Below are 16862 nucleotides of genomic sequence, written 5' to 3'. Positions count from 1 at the left end.
TGTAGTCCAGTACAGTATATTGTCTGTTTGTCCAAAAACTACCAGTACTAGTTCATCTGCAAATGCAGACTCTGATGGCCTTCACAGTAGCATTGCAGTAGGGAGAGCTGAGGACATGTCTGCTGTTTAACCAATAGATAGTGAGCTGTGATGGTGGGATTGATATTTAGACAGGACTTATACTGAAAAACTGTCTAATATTTACTGGTGGAAGGAAAAAAACAACAGGTCAACCAATATCAGGAAGACCTCAAACCTTTTCTGATCCACTACAAATTGTGCAGTGCAAGCCTATCTCAAGACAGATCTGCAGGCAAAATTCTTCCCCATTTCGTTGTGAGGTTGCCCCCAGGAGCTCCTTTACATATCTATGTACTTTAGCTGCGTGCATAAGAAACTTTGTGGTCATATTAGTTTTACTGATTTTTAACCTTGTGTATTTCTGCTTCTGTAGGACAGCACGTCTTCCTCACTGCTAAAGTCAATGGCAGCTTAGTAATTCGGGCGTACACCCCAGTGTCCAGCGATGAGGTTCAAGGTCACGTTGACCTGGTTGTAAAGGTAAATGTCTTTCTTTGGTTCATGAATACACTGCAGCTATAATAGAATCCTAATCCCAGCCCACAGTGGAATGCAAATATCAAACATGATCTTGTGTAATTATCATGGAGGGAGGTCCCTTTCCATCTCTCTGCCATGGCCATCCTTTGTCATGTTTCTTCAAGTGTTAGTCAGGGCCCCACTCCTGGAATCATCTTTAATGCTAATAGTTTTCTAGGCGTGTCCAACTCAGCTGCGTAATTGGCTAAAATCGAAAGCATAGTCTAATGCTGGGCATACACGGATGCAATTATGTGCCGGATCGAGCCGCTGGCTCGATGCCGGCACGTCCCCGCATGCGCGCAGCATAATGCTGGGCATACACTGAGTTTCTTTTCCTTATCAATCGAGTCACTGATGGCTCGATTGATAATATCCGACAGGTCCGATGACCTGCCGGATAGATTCCCCGCTCGATCCCCCACCGGCAGAAAAGAGCGGGGAATCGAATGGCTGATAAGGAGCACCGGCGGGAATCGATCCGTGTGGACGAGTGGGGATGCGCCGGCATCGAGCCAGCAGCTCGATCCGGCGCATAATTGCATCTGTGTATGCCCAGCATTAGTCACTGAATAGTGTCTGGCAACACTGCAAGCACCTGTACCCATGTGACACTGGTGCGTGTAGTGACGTTACTACCTGCTCTGGTGTCACCTGGTACAAGTGCTTGCAGTGACGCTGGAGGAGGCCAGGATAGGCGCCAATGTGACAGATGAGCCTTCACAAGTGCATTACACATACATTGCGGGGACACCGGCCAGAGGTCTGTCAGTCTTTGAGATATCGAACGCCGCTACTGTCATGCACTACTGAATCAGGCCCTTGCAACCAAGATTTTCCAGCATTCCCTATCGATCCTTTTGATCGATTTTTGGACAGGAATCAATTCAAAGTTCGATTGGGGGGCCATTTCCAGGTATCGATACACCTCTGATCTGATAAAGTCATGGGATCGAAAGCTTGATCGGCTTGCAAAATAGAGTGATGTATGGGTTATGGGTAAGCTTACAGTATGGCTGTATACCACTACTAGTAGTGCTCAGACGCCACTGTCCTCCATTGCAGCTCATAGAGCTCTCCAGTTTCAGGATGCTTGCTGTAAACAGAACGCTTGTGGGTATCTATAGCTGAAATCTCTCATCAGTGATAATCGTTTCAGCTGATTGCACTTTTATAAATGCTGATCTGAAACGTGTTGTGTTGTCTGAAGAAATAATGTCACTTTCCTGCCAATGAAGTTCATCTCCATCTTTATAAATAGGCCGCAAATGGACACATTGTTTACCAAACGTCCTCAGAATGTGGATATTCATTATTGTTTTTTATTTTTTTTTTATGGATGTAATTTAACAATGAACTCTCTCATCATGTCTTTGTAGGTTTATTACAAAAACGTGAACCCCAAATTTCCAGATGGAGGGAAAATGTCCCAATATTTGGACAACTTGAAAATTGGAGACACCATTGACTTCCGGGGTCCAAACGGTCTCCTAGTCTACATGGGCCGGGGTGAGTTATGCCCAATTCTGGGAGAAAAAGATTATTTTAGTCTTGATCATTGTAAAAAAAAAAAAAAAAAAAGTGTTTAGAATCTCTTTTAGGTTTTCATTCCTGCCTCTTGTACTGGGAGAGTTTCCACCATCACAATTAAGTACAATGTACTCAAAGCACAACTGAAGAGAGGGTATATGGAGGCTGCCATATTTATTTCATTTAAAACAATACCAGTTGCTGGTCTATTTGTCTGCAGTGGTGTCTGAATCCCACCAGAAACAAGCATGCAGCTAATCTTGTCAGATCTGACAATAATGTCAGACACTCCTGATCTGCTGTATGCTTGTTTAGGGTCTGTGGCTAAAAGTATTAGAAGCAGAGAATCAGCACGACAGCCAGGCAAATGGTATTGCTTAAAAGGAAATAAATATGGCAGCCTGCATAACACTCTCTCAGTTGTACACGCACACACACTTTTTTTTTAAGTAAACCATTTTTCCTATTATTTTGACTAGTTTCCACCATCCCCGTTCCTGAGATCATAGGATGCAGCCTGTGTGACAGGAAACATGTGGGGTTGAATTTTGTTTCACCAGGCTCTGGTTTATTTGATGGGGTTTACTTATACATACATAGATGCACTGCAAACAGATTGTGAATCGATTTCAGCCTGAAACCGATCACAATCTGTAGAGCTGCCCCCCCCCCCCCCCTCATACATTACCTGTTCCGGCCGGCGCGAGTCCCCTGGTCCCAGCTGTCTTCTTCTCCGCTCCGGGCCGTTCCTGCAGCTACTGAACTTCCTGTCCAGGGGAAGTTTAAACAGTAGAGGGCGCTCTAAACTGTTTAAACTTCCTGCCGGGACAGGAAGTTCTGTGTAGCTGCAGCGGTCCGGAACCCAGCGCAGAAAGAAGACAGCGGGGACCAGGGGACTCGCGCCGGCCGGAACAGGTAATGTGTACCCACTGTATTGCGTCGGTCGTCAGGCATTTGAACGCCGCTATCGACGCACTCCCGACCCGCTGGCGATCGAGAAAAAACTTCCGCACGCACGGATCGACGGGAACGATCGATTTTGGATGGAAATCGATCGTTCTGTCAGCAGTGTGCGCGGCGATTTTACAGCCGATTCGATCACTTTGATCGAATCGGCCGTATATCGGCGGGAAAATCGTTAGGTGTATGGGCCCCATTAAAGTGTTCCCACTAAAATAAATACAGTAGTAGACAGGAAGGTGTTATTCAACAGCCTTATTGTGCTAAAAGTCCTACTGCATAGTCCCAGCTTATTTGTCCAGGTGCCTTTACATGCCCATCTCCCATCTCAGGGGATTTGGATAAAACCTAAGGCATTTCCACCTCTCTCACTAAACCAGTGCTGAGTATAATGGGTTAGCTATGTGTAGAAAAGGTGTGCATGAAATGTTCCTTATGTGGTGGGAAGGGGCAGAGCAGCAAAAGAGAGGCATGCTTTTCCACAGCACTACATACAGGTTAGTTGTAAGTTTTGGGTGGCATTCTACTTTAATTTAAAAACCCTTTTTATGGAAGATTATACTATAAAAAGAACCCGAGGCGAGAATGATATGGAGACTGCCATGTTTATTTCCTTTTAAAACAATACCAGTTTCTTGGCAGACCTGATGATCATTTTGGCTGCAGTAATGTCAGAATCCTACACCTGAAACAAGCATGTCGCTAATCTTGACAGAAACCTCTGATCTGCATGCTTGTTCCGGGTCTATGTATGGCTAAAAGTATTACAGGCAGATGATCAGCAAGACAGCGGGGCAATGTGCATTGTTTAAAAGGAAATATATATATAAATATGTCGGCCTCCATGTGTCTTTCACCTTGAGTTCCGTTTAATGAAAAACTCTTTTTATGCAATCTATTGTTAGCCTATGGGAGCTGAGGCTGGTCAGCACTGGGCATTGGTGACACAATCCTTGCTCCAAGCATAGTGATAGCCAATTGGGAGGGTAGGCGGATGCACACCCCATTTGTCTAGGTAAAAAGGTAATTGCATCTAAATGGAAATGGAGTGGAGGGGCAGGAGACGCCACTGTGCCTTATTTGGTGAAACAGTAGTGGTGAGCAGATGGGACAGTCCAGCATAGTGGTGGAATGCTCTTTCCCCAAAACAGTTTGAGGAAGATAGGTCTTCTAGGCTTACAGACATTAGACCGGCACACCACACTCCAGCGGTTTTGACTTTGGGGCACAACTGAGTATTTGGATATTCAAGTGATGCATGATGGGAGATCTTTCTTGCTATCATAAAGCTAAATGGTCTGTTTGCAGAAAGCAGATTTATAATACACATTAAATTGGAAATAGTTGCATTGGGATACAGGGTGCTGATTAGATATAGTGACATACTGAAAAAGAGGGAAAATGAAAATGTCTGCCCACGTATGCACCGGCAGCCACGTGGTACGCGTGTATGTGGACAGAGCCGGAGCCAGCGGTGGACGCCAACTGGTAAAGTATACTGCACGGTGCACATTTTACACTGGGGGGAGAACAGCACTGGGGGTTCTGTCGCGTTGTCCAAGTATTGCACGCCATTATCGCCGCACACACGATTCAGCGTATCGGCCCTACATTATGCAGCGCGTCCAATTGATCCATACGACCATTTTTGGGCTGAAAGTGTCGATTGGGCATGCACTTGGCTGCACTGATTTTCATCCAGTTATAATAATCGAATTGGATGGTCGGTCGGCCGCCAAGTCACGTGTTGTATGGTGACCTTCAGCCAAGCTAAATAAAATCTCCTGTTTTCCAATCTGAGTTAAATTGATAATGTGTGAGAAAGATATACTTTAAACTGGGATGAAGGATATAAGAAACAGATAGCATTTAATTATTATTTTGCTTATACTGTATGCTGTATGCAGGTGTCTTGCTAATTTGCAATTTCCTTTCAGGTAAATTTGCCGTCAGACCAGATAAGAAGTCAGAGCCACAGATGAAGACTACAAAGCACTTAGCTATGCTGGCTGGTGGGACTGGTAAGCGCCTTGGTTTGAAACTTGACATTTGGGCAATGAAGTTTGCATAGTCTATACAACCATGCAGCAGGAAAAATGCAAAAAAGAGGTTTTCTTTAAAAGAGCTTACATGGAGCCTGTGACTTCATTTCCGATTAGCTGAGTGTACTGGAGATTTATTTGTGTGCCGGTGATCACCTGTTTTATAGTCAGCACCGGTGCTCAGCTACACACTGTAGTCATTGGGTTAGGTATAGGCGTGGGGTCGGTTAGGGTTAGGAATCGGTGGGAGGGCCTGTCAGCTTGGGTTAGGCATCAGTGAGGCATGGGTGCGGGGTCAGTTAAGGTTAGTTATGGGTGCGGGGTCAGTTAGGGCTAGGCATGGGTGCAAAGTCGGTTAGGGTTAGGCATCAGTAGTGTGGGGGCCGTTTAGGGTTAGGCATAGTGTGGTGTTGGTTAGTTAGGCATCGGTGAGAGTGGTGTCTGTTAGGGTTAGGCATGGGTGTAAGGTCAGTTAGGGTTAGGCATCAGTAAGGTGGTGGTTTAGGGTTAGGCATCGTGGGGGGTCATTTAGGGTTAGGCATTGTTAAAAGGAGGGTTAGGGAGAACAGGGTTAGGTTTAGCATTAGTAAAATATGGGTAAATTTACCAATATTTTACTATCAGTATTTCCACTGCCCAATAGAATATCTGTAATTTTACTGATATTCTACTAACTTCTATTTCCGGCTTCTAGGTATCCCTGGTGGCCTTTTTGCATGTAGGCATTTTCTCTGTTGCCCATTCCTTTGGAATTCTTGCTTATGCTGCAAATTGACATACCGGACAGTTCAGAGGTGCCATATCTCCTCTCATGTTAGGGTGTTTTAAGGTACTCCGCTTTGTATAGTGAGGTCCCATATGAATATGGTAAGTAAATTAACCAGTTGGTCATAAAAAAAATGAGAATCCTTTGTCTTGTCTTACAGGATATATCAAAAGTCAGGGAGTAGAACTGATATAACTCAATTTCTTCTCCTTGCAACTGAAAATGGACAATCACTCCAAATGTTGCACTTGAGGATAGATGCCTAGGCCTAATCTTGTGTCGCAATATTGTTTGGAAACCTCTTACCACAGTATGTGCAGTTACACCTATGCAGTGAATCCTGTTTACATGCATCACATAAAGCACACAATTACCTCTATATAAATCCCATGCATGCTTCTGCTCAGCAGCATGGTTGGGATTAATATAGAGGTACTTGTTTGCTTAAAGGACAAGTGAGGCGAGCAATTAAATCTATCTTTACTTACCTGTGGCTTCTTCCAGCTACTAGAAGTCATTTGGGTTCCTCCCGTAGCTCCGGTCTTCTCCGACGTCCCGCTGGCAGCTTCTGAAGATCGCCGACCCCCGAGTGGTCGGCATCTTCTGTGCAGTATGCTCCCGGTGACATGGGTGTATTCTTGCGCGGGGCAGGCTAACACCCACGCATGCGTAAAAGATGCCAACCTATTGGGCTGCCAGCGGGACACGGGGAAGACCGGAGCTGCGGGAGGGACCCAAATGACTTCTAGTAGCTGGAAGAAGCCACAGGTAAGTAAAGATTCTCCAGTGCCGATTGGTAGTTAGTTGTAACCGTTAGTTGTCAGATCTGGTCCAAGCAGGGGAGCAATGCAGCCCAGAAGCAGTGAGGACCCAGTTTGTCTCTCTGCCCTGTTCACCTGTAGAGGAGGTCATTAAGAGGCCCAGTTGATGCTAATTTTATGCAAGCGTTTGCAACTTGGAAAGGGACTGATCAAATGTAGCAGTCACAACATTCCATTATCATAAACCAGCTGTGATCTTTACTTCTCCACAATTTTGTTTCTGACATGTTTGGAGAGCTGGGATGGTCGGAAATGCTGATTTAAAATGAAGTACCGACTTTCTGTAAATGCCGATTACTGATACCGCAACATTTCAGTGGGTTTTTTTGCTAATAAAGTTAGGTAATTTAAAAAAAAGGTTGTTTTTTTACAGAATCGTTAAACAATCTTTTTACAGTGTACTTCCTAATACTCTGATTGGCCAAGTACTTCCGAGGCAGGAGTATTGGACCAGTCAAAGAATACAGATTTTTTTTCTTGGATATTGGACTTCTGCTGTAATTTCAGCCCAATCACAAGACTCGGATACTACCGAGTTTTTCCAAGACTTTCTGATTTCTGCAGTAAAGTTTTGCATTCTTTGGTCCAATTCTCGGTAGCATTGGAACAATTAGAGAATACAAAACTTTACAGCAGAAATCAAAAAAACAAAATGTTGTGCGTCTTTTGACTGGTCTAAAATTACAGCAGAAATCTGATTTCCACATAAAAATTCTGCATTCTGATTGGTCCAATGCTTGAGTTCTGTGATTGGCCCTAAATTTACGAGTTGCGGTAATGCGGCATTACAATGGATTCCTGAGTGCCGATTTCTGATTACCGCTGTGATTAGCCAATTTTCAGAAATCGTCATTCCGCTGGAATTTTCCAACCATCCCTATTGGAGAGCACCTTTGTCTTCATATTGTTTGGTTAGTGGTGTGTTGTAGAGTCAGGGGCCTTCCAGAGCATCATGTGACTAATTTCACACAGGGTGATTCTAATCAACGAATTATGTGACTTTCGTAGTTAACTAGATAGAATAGATAATTAAAACCATATCTAATTATGGGGTTGATTCACAAAACATATCTCATAAATTACCTTGCTTAAAGCTATACCCACACACACTGTATTAAATGAGGGCAGGGTAAAAATCTTTTGAGAGTACTTGAGCTCCCCAATGTTGCTCAAAGATCTGGCGTGTCCAGTATTAGCAGAGTAACAGATACACCGCTAGCCTCTAGGCAATCAGCGCAACCTGCGCCACATGCAACGGTAACATGCGTTATGTAACTTATGCAATGTGCAGTTCCATAGCAATGCTCACATTACACGGCCAGTGTTTGGCTCTAATTGCACAACATACGGTTGTCTACTGGTGTAAATACTGATAAAAGTGCCGCTTATGAAACCCAAGGGGGTTGATGCAAATAACTGCAGTAATAATGCTGTAGGCAAACAGCGCAAGGCAATATTGCCTTTACTAACACCAGCAGTGTACTGCAAGTTACGCTGTTAGCACAACCTGCTGTATGCAATCGTTGCTACAGCAACACGCTTTAGTAACGTTGTTACTGCTGCAACGTTTGCATTACTTGAGTACCGCGGGTTGCGCTAACATGCTAATAGCGTAACTTGCTGGCGGTAGTAACAATAATATTGCCATGCGCTGCTTGCTCACTGCATTATTACTGCAGTTACGTGCATCAACCCCAAGGAGATAAGAAGGGATAATTTGTAAGATTGTTTTGTGAATTAGCTGGTGTGTGTCTGCTGCAGATAAGCATGTACCTGATTCACCTGAAACATAAAATGTTTTGTATTTATTCAGACAGTTTTTAAGTAACGTTAAAAGAATGAAGAAAATATATAAACATTCTTCTCAGCAATAAAGTAGGAACATGTAAACTGATCTATGTGGAGAGTGTAATTCATGATAACAGAGTGTATGCCTAGTGTGGGTCAGATTTCCTTCATTGTGTATGAGACCAAAGGTCTCGCTCAGCAGGTTCCAGGTCTATGCAGAGCTGCACGTAGTCTTGTTACACCATTCCATTGTAGAACACAGGACCACAGGGAGAGCCAGGCAACTGTAGCAAGACGGATGTGGAGGCTGACATATTTCTTTCCTTTTAAGTAATACCAGTTGCCTGGCTATCCTGCTGATCCTCTGCCTCTAATACATTTAGTCATAGACCCTGAACAAGCATGCAGCAGATCAGGTGTTTCTGACAGATTTGGCAAGATTAGCTGCATGCTTGTTTCTGGTGTTAATCAGACACCGCTGCAGCCCGATAGATCAGCAGGGCTGCCAGGCAACTGGTATTGTTTAACCACTTAACGACTGCCCACTGCACAGGGGCGGTCGGAAAGTGGAAGCCGCAAGGACCAGCTCATGCCCAGAGGCGGCGGTCCTTGTAGGGGCATGGGCGGAGCGATCGCGTCATCCGTGACGCGATCCTCCGCCGGGGACTGGCTCCGCCCCCCTTCACGCTGTAACCCGCCGGCCGTTCGGAAGCGCCGGCGGGTTACTAGCACCCGGATCGCCGTATACAAAGTATTATACAGGCTGCCTCCTGCCCTGGTGGTCCCAGTGTCCGAAGGACCACCAGGGCAGGCTGCAGCCACCCTAGTCTGCACCCAAGCACACTGATTCCCCCCCCCCCGATCGCCCTCAGACCCCCCTCCTGCCCACCGTTTGCACCCAATCATCCCCCTAATCACTCCCTGTCACTATCTGTCAACGCTATTTTTTTTTTTATTCCCTAAACTGCCCCCTGCTGATCACCCCCCACCCCTCAGATTCTCTCCAGACCCCCCCCCCCCGTGTACTGTATGCATCTATCCCCCGATCACCTGTCAATCACCCATCAATCACCCCCTGTCACTGCCACCCATCAATCAGCCCCTAACCTGCCCCTTGCGGGCAATCTGATCACCCACCCACACCAATAGATTGCCCGCAGATCCGACGTCAGATCACCTCCCAAGTGCAGTGTTTACATCTGTTCTCTACCCTAAACACCCACTAATTACCCATCAATCACCCCCTATCACCACCTGTCACTGTTACCCATCAGATCAGACCCTAATCTGCCCCTTGCAGGCACCCAATCACTCGCCTACACGCTCAGATTGCCCTCAGACACCCCCCCCCCCCTTATCAATTCGCCAGTGCAATATTTACATCTGTTCTTCCCTGTAATAACCCACTGATCACCTGTCAATCACCCATCAATCAGCCCCTGTCACTGCCACCCATCAATCAGCCCCTAACCTGCCCCTTGCGGGCAATCTGATCACCCACCCATACTAATAGATCGCCCGCAGATCCGACGTCCGATCACCTCCCAAGTGCAGTGTTTACATCTGTTCTCTACCCTAAACACCCACTAATTACCCATCAATCACCCCCTGTCACTGCTACCTATCAGATTAGACCCCTATCTGCCCCTAGGGCACTCAATCACCCGCCCACACCCTCAGAACGCCCTCAGACTCCAGCCCTGACCACCTCGCCAGTGCATTGCTTGCATCTATTCCCCCCTCTAATCACACCTTGAGACACCCATCAATCACCTCCTGTCACCCCCTAGCACACCTACCCATCAGATCAGGCCCTAATTTGCCCCGTGTGGGCTCCTGATCACTCGGCCAAACCCTCAGATCCCCCTCAGACCCCCTTCTGATCACCTCCCCAGTGCATTGATTGCATCTATTTTCCCCTCTAACCACCCCCTTAGACACACACATCAATCACCTCCTGTCACCCCCTAGCACTCCTATCCATCAGATCAGGCCCAATACAACCTGTCATCTAAAAGGCCACCCTGCTTATGACCGTTTCCACAATATTCGCCCCCTCATACACCACCTGTCATCAAAATTTGCAGATGCTTATACCCCTGAACAGTCATTTTGAGACATTTGGTTTCTAGACTACTCACGGTTTTGGGCCCGTAAAATGCCAGGGCGGTATAGGAACCCCACAAGTGACCCCATTTTAGAAAAGACACCCCAAGGTATTCTGTTAGGTGTATGACAAGTTCATAGAAGATTTTATTTTTTGTCAAAAGTTAGCGGAAATTGATTTTTATTGGGTTTTTTTTTCACAAAGTGTAATTTTTCACTAACTTGTGACAAAAATAAAATCTTCTATGAACTCGCCATACACCTAACGGAATACCTTGGGGTGTCTTCTTTCTAAAATGGGGTCACTTGTGGGGTTCCTATACTGCCCTGGCATTTTAGGGGCCCTAAACCGTGAGGAGTAGTCTTGAAACAAAAATGACCTGTGAAATCCTAAAGGTACCCATTGGACTTTGGGCCCCTTAGCGCAGTTAGGGTGCAAAAAAGTGCCACACATGTGGTATCGCCGTAATCAGGAGAAGTAGTATAATGTGTTTTGGGGTGTATTTTTACACATACCCATGCTGAGTGGGAGAAATCTCTCTGTAAATGGACAATTGTGTGTAAAAAAAAAAATCAATGACAATTGTCATTTACAGAGATATTTCTCCCACCCAGCATGGGTATGTGTAAAAATACACCCCAAAACACATTATACTACTTCTCCTGAGTACGGCAATACCACATGTGTGGCACTTTTTTGCAGCCTAACTGCGCTAAGGGGCCCAAAGTCCAATGAGCACCTTTAGGCTTTACAGGGGTGCTTACAATTTAGCACCCCCCAAAATGTCAGGACAGTAAACACACCCCACAAATGATCCCATTTTGGAAAGTAGACACTTCAAGGTATTCAGAGAGGGGCATGGTGAGTCCGTGGCAGATTTCATTTTTTTTTGTCGCAAGTTAGAAGAAGTGGAAACTTTTTTTTTTTTGTTACAAAGTGTCATTTTCCGCTTACTTGTGACAAAAAATAATATCTTCTATGAACTCACTATGCCTCTCAGTGAATACTTTGGGATGTCTTCTTTCCAAAATGGGGTAATTTGGGGGGTATTTATACTATCCTGGAATTTTAGCCCCTCATGAAACATGTCAGGAGGTCAGAAATGTCAGAGATGCTTGAAAATGGGAAAATTCACCTTTTGCACCATAGTTTGTAAACGCTATAACTTTTACCCAAACCAATAAATATAGGCTGAATGGGTTTTTTTTTTTAATCAAAAACGTGTTTGTCCACATTTTTCGTGCTGCATGTATACAGAAATTTTACTTTATTTGAAAAATGCCAGCACAGAAAGTTAAAAAAAAATCATTTTTTTTTGACAAAATTCATGTCTTTTTTTTTATGAATATAATAAAAAGTAAAAATCGCAGCAGCAATCAAATAGCACCAAAAGAAAGCTTTATTAGTGACAAGAAAAGGAGCCAAAATTCATTTAGGTGGTAGGTTGTATGAGCGAGCAATAAACCGTGAAAGCTGCAGTGGTCTGAATGGAAAAAAAGTGCCTGGTCCTTAAGGGGGGTAAAGCCCACGGTCCTCAAGTGGTTAAAAGGAAATAAATATGGCAGCCTCCAGATACCTCTCGCTACAATTGTCCTTTCAAAATACAATCCTATCAAAGTGGAATATTTAACTTCAATACAGGAAAAACAAAAAGACCTGTCAACAGCTTCTCTAGTTGTGGTGCTGTAGCACACTAGGCCACCACAGTGCTTAAAGTGGGACTCCAGATAGGGAGCTTTCATTGTGAGCAGCCTGTTATTACATGTAATGATTTTCATTTGATTTTGAAATTGTTGCCCACAAGCGGTTGTACACAAATGTTGTATTATATTGTCTGACCCTCACTTCTTTCGCTCTCAAATGCACCAGGTCAGAGGAACAGAGGCCCTCTAGCTTTACTTGACATCTTACCCAATTATATTTACAAATATATTTACTACATTTACCTGTATTATTATCACACTTCCCTGCGTTGCTGTCACCCGGTGATCCCAGTGTAGTTTTGCAGCTCTGTACTAACCTCATTATCCACAGCAGAGCACAAAGATTCCTGGCGTTCCACTGTAACTGTTGTATGCTTCTTCCACCAGGCATTACTCCGATGCTGCAGCTGATCCGACACATTACACAGGACCCCAGAGATGACACAAAATGCTACCTCATCTTTGGTAATCAGGTAACACCACCCATACATTACTAATAGTGATGAGCCAATAAATCTCCAAATATTCCAATTAGACCACCAAATCAGGAGGTTGGGATAGGCAAATGAAAACTCCTAGTGGTTGATTCTTTTAACTAGAAGCTATTATTATTATTAATTGATCTAGTAGCCCCTCCTCCCCCATGTGAGACCTATCTATTGTTATCACCAAGTGGGAGAAGCCTTAAGGTGCCCATACATTACTTGCTTTTACATTAAAGGGAAGGTTCAGGGAGGGGGTGAAAAAAATAAAAATGCATATTCACTTACCTGGGACTTCCTCCAGCCCGTGGCAGGCAGGAGGTGCCCTCGCCGCCGCTCCCGGTGGTCTCCGGTGGCCAACCCGACCTGGCCAGACCAGCTGCCAGGTCGGGCTTCTTGTGCGCTCCAACGACGGGCTCTTCTGCGTCCCACGCGGGCGCACAGACGTCATCGGACGTCCTCCGGGCTGTACTGCGCAGGCGCAGAACTACTGTGCCTGCGCAGTACAGCCCGGAGGACGTCCGATGACGTCAGCGCGCCCGCGTTGGACGCATAAGAGCCCGTCGTTGGAGCGCACAAGAAGCCCGACCTGGCAGCCGGTCTGGCCAGGTCGGGTTGGCCACTGGGAGCCTGCGGAGCGGTGGCGAGGGCACCTCCTGCCTGCCACGGGCTGGAGGAAGCCCCAGGTAAGTGGATATGCAGTTTTATTTTTTTCACCCCCCTCCCTGAACCTTCCCTTTAAGCAATTGACTTCAATGGGCAATCAACTACAGTGTGTTTGACCAAAAGTCGATCGATTAGTGGCCCACACCCTACAAGCGAGATCCTATGAGATTCTCCTTTACTAACAGGTCTGAACGATGTTGCGCCTTCATGCTCTGAAACCAAAAATCGATTTGCTGAAATCATGTAAACAGTAGCTGATTTCTGTAGGATTGACCAATATTTTCCATTCTTCCCGATCAAGTAAATTGGTCGATTTGACCGCACATAAGGCAATTTACATTGATCAAGCTGCATTTGCAATCGCAAAAGCACTGCATGCAGTACTTTTGGAGTGACTGTGAAGGATCGTAGCGATTTTCAGTGTGAATCAGCCCCATATTTCTATGTAATATGAGGGACTAACCTAAAATGTCCATTCAAAGTATATTAATTTAGTTTACCTGCGTACCTGAATGGGAACGCAGTCCCCGTTAGAAAAACTGATGGCTTCTATGAGAAGCCGCGATCATTCTAAGTTGTACGTCCCCTCTGCACTTCCTGTAAGCGTACGCTTACAGGACGCATAAGAAAAAGACTGAGGCCATCTTGTGGCCAAATAGTAAAACTACATCTACATACTTTTTTGTAATAAACAGATACACAATTACATTTAAAATGAACAGTTTACCTCCCACACTCTCCAAAAAAATACCCAAATAAAATTTTTAATTTAAAAAAAAAAAAAATTACAATAAAAAAATAAATAAAACAAAACCCATAAATAGTTAACTAAGGGTCTGAACTTTTTTTTTTAAAATGCATGTCAAGAGGATTTATTACCATTATGTTTTAAATCATAAGCTTGTAAGTAGTGATGGACGCAAAACCGAAAAGATGCACCTTTATTCCCAAATGAAATATTGGCGCCATACATTGTGATAGGGACAAACGTGAAATGGTGTAATAACCGAGACAAATGGGCAAATAAAATACGTGGGTTTTAATTATGGTAGCATGTATTATTTTAAAGCTATAATGGCTGAAAACTGAGAAATAATGATTATATCCCTGTGTTTTTCTTTTTTTTTTTTTATTATAAATGGTTGTAATAAAAGCTATGTTTTAGATTAGCCCAGCTCTTCTGAAATCCCCTTTTCTCTGTCCTTATTACCTGTGTCCCCTTCCTCTCTATCCAAAACTAATGAGTTTTGACTTAAATTCTACTGAAACTGTGATGTCCATTCTACAAAATAGCTCCAATTCCACCAAAGACCAAGGGGTAATTTAAAACAAACGTGAAGCGTTTCATGTAAAAAAAAAAGATACTTAATGAGAGGGGAGGCTCTAGGTCCTGTTGAGCCTTCCCGTTCCTCTCATGGTCCCCTCATTCCAGAGATGTCTACCCGGTTCAAATTCCCCGCTGCGGGAGGCTTCAGAAGTTTTCTGAGAAGCCCAAGTGCTCTTGAAGACAGATGACTCTGTACTGCCCATGTGCGAATGTGCAAAAGAGCATGTTCCCGCATGCGCATTAAGGAACAGTCTTTGGGAGCATTCGGGCTCCTGAAGACTTCCGAAGCGGCTCTGGTGGTGGAAGTGAGCAGTCTCCAACCCATAGTTTAGAGACTGCTAATGGGGGTAACTGTGCTGGAACGATGGGACCAGTAGAGGAAGTATATATTGACTGGGCGCCGCGCAGTTTGGTGCAGGGCGAGCTAAATGATGGCTATCCCTGCTGCCGCTAAGCTTCGAGGCGGCGTTAAATACTATTCCCCCCTCCAAGTTGTCGCAACTGGGAGGGAAATGTAATTCGGGGTCTGGCAGCCGCCACAGCTCCAAATGCACATCATAGCACTGCTGCTATGGCCAGTAGAGCAAATACAGTGAATCCAACGCAGGAGCCTTGGGTGCAGCCGGCGCCACATTAGGCCGTAATAGGAATTATGGCTATAGCAGCGCACAGGGAGTAACTTCAGCGCCGTCAGAAGACGGCGCTGAAGTTACTTTTAAAACACAATAATTCGGCTTACAGCAATTGCTGGAAGCTAAACTACAGTGGTGTGAAAAACTATTTTCCCCCTTCCTCATTTCTTATTCTTTTGCATGTTTGTCACACTTAAATGTTTCTGCTCATCAAAAACCATTAACCATTAGTCAAAGATAACATAATTGAACACAAAATGCAGTTTTAAATGATGGTTTTTATTATTTAGTGAGAAAAAAAACTCAAAACCTACATGGCCCTGTGTGAAAAAGAAATTGCCCCCTGAACCTAATAACTGGTTGGGCCACCCTTACCAGCAATAACTGCAATCAAGTGTTTGCGATAAATTGCAACGAGTCTTTTACAGCGCTCTGGAGGAATTTTGGCCCACTCATCTTTGCAGAATTGTTGTAATTCAGCTTTGAGGGTTTTCTAGCATGAACCGCCTTTTTAAGGTCATGCCACAACATCTCAATAGGATTCAGGTCAGGACTTTGACTAGGCGACTCCAAAGTATTCATTTTGTCTTTCTTCAGCCATTCAGAGGTGGATTTGCTGGTGTTCTTTGGGTCATTGTCCTGCTGCAGCACCCAAGATCGCTTCAGCTTGAGTTGACAAACAGATGGCCGGACATTCTCCTTCAGGATTTTTTAGTAGACAGTAGAATTCATGGTTCCATCTATCACAGCAAGCCTTCCAGGTCCTGAAGCAGCAAAACAACCCCAGACCATCACACTACCACCACCACCATATTTTACTGTTGGTATGATGTTCTTTTGCTGAAATCCTGTGTTACTTCTACGCCAGATTTAACGGGACACGCACCCTCCAAAAAGTTCAACTTTTTCCTCGTCGGTCCACAAGGTATTTTCCCAAAAGTCTTGGCAATCATTGAGATGTTTTTTAGCAAAATTGAGACGAGCCTTAAAGTGAACCAGAGACGAAGCACCCTTGTGTATTTTACCATAGAAATCAGTGGGAACATTAGAGAAAACATTTACCATGCTCTCTGTTCCATCCTCACTGCTAAAAGTGTCTGTTATCTAGCTGAGATAAGAATCCCGGACTGAGCATTGATTCTGGCTTTGCTATAATGACTCAGCTATAATGATTCCTGAGCAAAGCCAGCAGGGGGCAGGCTTGGACTTGAAGACAGCAAAGAACACAGTCTCAGCTATAATTATTCTGTAGCAAAGCCAGACCGACTGCTTAGTCGGGATTCTTATCTTAGAGGTGATAACAGGCAAATTAAACAGAGAACAATGTAACAAAGAGCAGATTAGGTGTTTACTGTCATGTTCCCACTGATTTATAAGGTAAAATACATGAGGTTGCTTCATCTCTGGTTCTCTTTAATGTTCTTTTTGCTTAAAAGTG

At 44.6% G+C, this 16862-nt stretch overlaps 1 protein-coding gene across 1 annotated transcript in view; it reads left to right on the top strand.

The window, feature by feature from the left end:
* LOC137539225 (NADH-cytochrome b5 reductase 2-like) overlaps nt 1–16862 on the top strand; it is a 33750-nt gene that overhangs the window by 13780 nt on the left and 3108 nt on the right. The window contains exons 4-7 of the mRNA XM_068261762.1: nt 455–561; nt 1980–2109; nt 5028–5111; nt 12705–12790. Coding sequence (XP_068117863.1) covers nt 455–561; nt 1980–2109; nt 5028–5111; nt 12705–12790 — 407 coding nt within the window. The remainder of the gene's footprint in view (nt 1–454; nt 562–1979; nt 2110–5027; nt 5112–12704; nt 12791–16862) is intronic.

The sequence above is a fragment of the Hyperolius riggenbachi genome, chromosome 11 (assembly GCF_040937935.1).
Source record: "Hyperolius riggenbachi isolate aHypRig1 chromosome 11, aHypRig1.pri, whole genome shotgun sequence".
Lineage (NCBI taxonomy): Eukaryota > Metazoa > Chordata > Amphibia > Anura > Hyperoliidae > Hyperolius > Hyperolius riggenbachi.
The sequence above is the reverse complement of the archived record's forward strand: the minus strand, read 5'-3'. Positions and strand labels throughout refer to the sequence as shown.